Source organism: Gouania willdenowi, chromosome 5, assembly GCF_900634775.1.
Source record: "Gouania willdenowi chromosome 5, fGouWil2.1, whole genome shotgun sequence".
NCBI classification, from domain to species: Eukaryota; Metazoa; Chordata; class Actinopteri; order Blenniiformes; family Gobiesocidae; genus Gouania; species Gouania willdenowi.
This window is the reverse complement of record NC_041048.1, coordinates 5,396,103-5,402,210: the sequence shown is the minus strand read 5'-3', so window position 1 is coordinate 5,402,210 and position 6,108 is coordinate 5,396,103. Positions and strand designations below refer to the sequence as shown.

Below are 6,108 nucleotides of genomic sequence, written 5' to 3'. Positions count from 1 at the left end.
CTTTTAGATGTTTGACCTCAATGATCAGTTACAATAAAACATTAAACATCATGAATAAAACATGAGAAACACTTCAAATGAAGTGAGAAATATTCACCATCACTAATGTAATCAGATTACTTTCATGCAACATGCATGATAAGAAGTTTTCTTTCTAAATATAAAATAAATGATGATGTCATTTCCTCAGGAAATGTCCAAATCAAAGCTTGTAGAGAAGATGAAGTCCATCAAAGTTGAGAGAGTTCAGCTCAGTAATGTTTGACCAATGTGGTCTTTTCAGTGTGTGCTGGTAACTCCAGTCTGTAGGTTCTACCACGGCCTCCAGAGGGCGCTGCAGCCTGGACTCTTGTCTTTGGTGCTGCTGCTGTGGACTGAGGAGCTCAGAGCAGAGCAGTCAGCCTCTCTCAGGTGGTTCTCAGAGGAAGACTGCAGCTTGGTGAAGTGTTTCAGCAGTCTTCTCTGCTGCTGGCTCTGCTGCTGCAGCTGAGTCAGGAAGCAGACGCTCATCTCCAGGATGTCTGCTTTCTCCAGCTTGGAGTCTGGCTGCTGTTTGAGGAACTCTGGACCCAGGAGAGACTTGAGCTGCTCGATGCTGCTGTTGATTCTCTCTCTGCGCTGCTTCTCCACCAGAGGCTTTCTGAGCTGCACCAAGAAGAAGAAGAAAGTCATGAATAAACGTGTCAACACGCTGTCAAAACACAAGCCAACACATGATGAGGGAGGACTGTGGTTTGATGAGTGTTGAGTTTACCTTGTGGCTGAGAGTGTGATGCTCCTGAGAATGGCTCATTGCTGCAGTGATTGTAGGTGCCATGGTTGGATGTGTGTGATGTAGAGGTCTCTGTAGAGAGAATGTGATGTGTGCTGGCTGCATCCCTCCTATTTATACTCCCACATCTCCATTTCAATGTGTGGGTCTCTCTCTGGATGATGTTTCCCACAGTCTGAGCCAATCACAGAGCAGGCTCAGAGTGAATGGAGGTCTGCTCTGCCACATGCCCAGTGCTCCCATTAGTAGGGACAATAGTGAGATCTCAGGGGAACAGATGGAGGACTGTGGGGAGACGTTTACTGGATGAAGCTGGGAAAGTGTTGACCTTTGAGGAATCAATGACTTTGGAACAGCACACGTCCATCATTTAGTGTGAAAACATTCACTATTTCTGCAAATATGTCATTTATTCACTGATATTTTATAAATCTCTCCTATGTTTACATTACAGTGTATGTGTGTGATAATCCAACATACTTTATTTAATTTAAAAATTTAACCAGATTATCAAGTACATTATACATTGAACAACTAAAGCCATTACACTCACACTTATGGTCCGGGGGCCAAATTTGGTCCTTTGAAGCGTCCAATTCGGGACAGAGAAAACATGACTCATTACTCAACAATATTTGCAGGTGGTCACAGTTTTCTCAGTGCTTATATTGCATGACAGCATTAATTTTTAATGTTAAACAGTTAAAAAAGAAAATCAAAATTCTCACAGAATTCTTCAGTTTTCATCAAATCGTGACATATTTCCCTCAATTAAATAGAAATTGGTCACAAATCTAGGAAATCTAAAGTGAAGATCCTGTTGTGACTATTATTTATCAGTTATTGTTGGATATTGTTGTTTTCTCACATATTTTATATTTTATGTATACATAGAAGGGCAAACTAAGGAACAATAATGTTGAAATTATTAGATAATAATAAACTATAAATCTGTGGCCCACGTGAGATCAAGCTACTCCGTATTTAGCCCCTGAACTAAAATGAGTTTGACATTTCTGCAGTAAATTTTTCTGCTTTTTAAATTTCATTTTTCAAAACTGGTACTGAGTGGCAGCTGTGTACATTGTGTGTGCGTGCGTGCGTGCGTGTGTGTGTGTGTGCTGCTGAAGCTCAGTGGACATCAGTCCAGTTCTTCTGTGATGCTAATCAGCTTTAACTGTGACTTCAGTCCTCACAGCTTTCCCACACATCTCTCACCACTCATTGGCCACACTTACACGGGAGCTTTAATTCCTCTTTGAAGCAGAATAAAAGTTAATTCCTCTTTAAACTGACCTTGTAAACACTTCATTCCTAATGCAAATGTAATTCCGAAATAAACTTAAATCTGAATGAGGTGGCTGGTTTATTCCGAATTAAATAATTCCTTGATCTTGTAAACACTTATTTACGCTTTAAGTTATTTCCGGTCATTTTGCGCATGTGCAACTTGTCGCGATGACGTGCTCGTGATGACATAATCCAAGCTGATAGCCCAGACTAGAGCATTAGAGGTGTAATCGCTCCCAGGAAAAAGTCAAGAACTCTCGCTTGTTGCTTGCACTGACTGCAACAGGAAGTAGGTTTCCACAATGATTCCGTATTTCCTGTACAAAACATGGAAGCTGTGAGAAAGATCTATTAGATGGACCTTGTGGTTCTTAAGCTGCGTTTGGTGGTTCAACAGCTTGTCCAATGATCCATGTGTTGCACCTAATCAGCCATGGCTGGACCTTTTCAGTAACAGGGGGACCAGGCACCCCAATTTACTGCAAATCATTAGATGGATTTTGTGGTTCTGCAGCAGCGTTTGGTGGTTCAACGGCCTTTCCAAAGATCCATACGGTGGATCTTTTCCACTTCTGCCTGGCTATTTTAATAACAGGTGGACTAGACACCTCAAGTTCTCCCAAATTATTAGCTGGACTTTGTGGTTCTGAAGCAGAGTTTGGTGGTTTATCATCATGTCCAATGATCCATGTGTTGCATTTCATCAACCGCGGCCGTGCTTTTTCAGCTGTGTCTTGTTTTAACTCTGTAGCTTTGATGTGAAGATCATCTACTGGTGCAGTTGAGAACTGGAGATGCTTCTCCTGCTGTATTATGGTCCCTTGATATCTTGATAGCTGTGCAGTTTGCACTGGTTGTTTCCCAGTTACTTCTGAGGCTTGGTTGTTCAACTGCTTGGTTTTTTTCTCCAGTTGTATTTGATGCACCTTGTGTAAAGTGCCTTTATTGTCTTTAGCTTCATACTGCCATTGAGACACTGTTGGCTGTGTTTTTTTTTTGTGCTAATAGTTGTTCTTGGTCATATTTTTTCATATTTGCTTTTAACTTGCTGTCCATTTGATAAAGTTGCTCCTTGTGTTTGTTGCAATCCTGTTCAATGTTGAAGCCCTGTGTCGACCTACCTAGAATGCCATAAAGCCGAGATTTGTTCTTTCCTTTTTCAGTCAACATTGAGCTGTTCTGCAAAGCTTCTATGCAGTTTTTAGTTTTGAGTTATCTTGACTACCTGTCAACATTGAACTGTTCTAACTTAGAGTTAACATGACTACCTGTCAACATTGAGCTGTTCTGCAAAGCTACATTTAAGACAATTTTATGAAATAATTTATTAACGGTATCATTGCAGCCCAAGCAAATCTGACATTGCACACCCTTGAACCAAGCAGCAGCCATGTTGAAACTCTCAGGTCAGTCTGACCCTGATGCGCTGAGATATTTGAGGAACACATACACTGCAGACACACAGACAGACAGAGGTTCCTTGCTTTGTAGATAGACACACAATAGATCTGCTTTAGCAAGATATTATTCATAATTTAAGAATAAAGTAAAAGTTGCCTATCTCTGTTTTACAGTGGCGTCAGAATATCATAGCTTTTATAATGTGTGCAACATCCATCGATGTTTGTATTAATTGTATTTCCTTTAAATTCCACTATCTTCTCTCCTCCTTCAGTCAGACCACATGTGTTGATGGTTTCTCCCTGGGGGGTTCTGAGTGGGAGTTTTCTCTGGTTTCCCACAGCCTGTCCTTTAACTGCTTTCACCCAGTGGTCAATACAAGTGTGTCACATCATGCATCACATTAGCTGCAACAAAGGGCCACATCACTAACCTTTTACATACCAACACATCTAAAAAAAAATCTGAAGATTGATACCAGAAAAGAAAGAATAATAATAAAAAAGAAAGGAATTAAATCTACATAAGCGTAAGTTTTTAATGAACAATATGAGCATTGAAACCAATGGAAACTAACAGACTTTCACACAAAATCCTCCGATTTCAATATTTGCCATATTCTTAAACTAAATCTGAAGTTTGAAGCTTAACTTTAAAATAAAATGTAAGAACCGATGCTTTTTCTTTTCATTTTCAATTCCAATACGATACCAATATCATTGCCTCAGCCAATAATTTGCTGATGCTATCAATCCAGTACGAATCCAAATTAATTTTATTACTTTGTTTTTACTCTTAAATGTTAGAAATGGTTTTAACAAGAAGTGCTATCACTCAAACAGAGATCAATAATCAGCAACAGTAGGAATGAGAACCAATGGGTTATAGACTTTTTAACCTTAAACATAAGAATATTCTACAAATGTATAAAATAAATGAATAATGAATTAAATTAACCTTATTGACTCCAATAAAAACAAGTTATATATCGATGTGCAGGCAAATATAATCCAATATTCATTTTTTGCTGATATAAGAACATCCATTATCAATATGGGACTGGGACACCCTTAAAAAATGCTTATTTGTAAAAACAGGAAACATCACATTATCAACAGAACTCCAGATATTTAGACAAACATATAAATGTATTTGTTTTTATTGAGACACTGTAGAGGAAAAGAAACAGTCACTGAAGACATGTTATATGTGACCAAATCAAATCCAGTCATTGAAGTATATTTGTGTGTAATTTTAATATAAAAAAAATGTACTCTATTATAAAACATTTAAACTTTTCTATTAAAACTAAGACCAAAACAAACTCAAATGTCAACCAACAGGAAGAAAACGAGTTAAAAACGTGTCACATTCTGGCTTTAATACAAAATAACTCTATATAATATTCAACATTTGGTACTTTTGATGACTAATCAGACTCAGTGTCAGTAAAACAGACTAAAATGACTTAAAGCTAAAGTAAAGAACATGTTTCATCCACACAATGATGGTGATGTGATGCTGATGATGTACATGTGGAAGCAGAGCTCCATGTTGGTGTGTTTAGGTCAGAGGTTGTGGATCTATTGTCCCTCAGCGGCTGTGAGTGAGTCTCCTCTGGTTTCCCACGCTCTGTCCTTTCACTGCACCAACAAAACAAGTGTGTCTGATTATACACACATTAACACACAGTCCCACCTCCTGAAAGAGGGAAATCATTGGAAATACCTATTAGTTATTATTTTAACTATGATAGTCCTGTTTGATTAGGATATTTAATATTTAAATGAATAAAACTCTACATCAAACATGCCTTTATTTCTCTTACATTAAAAAAAAATTATGCATTTAATTTTTTCCTGTTTACATCATTTGACTTCAGAGTTTTAATATTATTTTCATCAGTTTATTTTTCTTGATTTTGTTGAGTTTAAGTTGATGTAGACAAAAATAACTGAATGAAAAGTGGATCAGTGACCATTTTGAGATTTTATGCACATCTGATTTGTTTAATTAATATAATACTTTCGAATTCAAATTTTGAAATTAAAATGTAATGTATTATTTTATTTATTATTATTATTATTATTATTATTAGCGGTAAGGTTATGTTTTACCCTCCGTCTGTCAGTTAGTAAGGTAACTTGAAAAATGATGAATGAATTTGGACGATATATTCAGGCAAATTGATAAATGGGACAAAGAACAGGTGATTAAATTTTGGTGATGTTCGGGCTACGAAAATAATATATACAGTATATATATATATATATATATATATATATATATATATATATATCCCATTCATTTTCCCAACCACACTGGAACTTTTTGTTGATGATGTCATCAGTGACACAATATATAACTGGCCCTCACAGAGCATGGTTTGTAACCAGGTTGTAATATTTTAACAACTATTTGACAATTAATAATATCATTGTTTTTTTCAAAAGCTAAAGGTATGTTTTTTTTTTATTATCAATGAATCTAATATGTATGTATATAATGTGTATATAAAGTTAATGTAGGACTACAACATAGGGTGGAAATGAGCTGATTGGTGGAGGTCTGCGCTCTCTCTTTTCTACTTATTATTGCTTTGGCCTTTTTTTTCCTTTTTAAATAATATAAAAATACATTAGTAA

General features: G+C 36.6%; 1 protein-coding gene across 1 annotated transcript; it reads right to left on the bottom strand.

The window, feature by feature from the left end:
• Positions 1-210: 210 nt before the first annotated feature.
• On the bottom strand, positions 211-841 carry LOC114463782 (transcription factor HES-5-like). Its single transcript, XM_028447565.1, has 2 exons — positions 755-841; positions 211-645 (listed from the first exon to the last, which is right to left on the bottom strand). Exons 1-2 carry the CDS (start codon positions 815-817, stop codon positions 313-315), a joined length of 396 nt encoding a protein of 131 aa, XP_028303366.1. The 5' UTR covers positions 818-841; the 3' UTR covers positions 211-312.
• Positions 842-6,108: the final 5,267 nt, after the last annotated feature.

Bases quoted from the DNA above. Each gene is read 5' to 3' on its own strand.
- LOC114463782 (XM_028447565.1), bottom strand. From the start codon at position 817: ATGGCACCTACAATCACTGCAGCAATGAGCCATTCTCAGGAGCATCAC. The intron at 646-754 runs GTAAACTCAACA...TTCTTGGTGCAG, and splicing joins ATCACACTCTCAGCCACAAG to CTCAGAAAGCCTCTGGTGGA.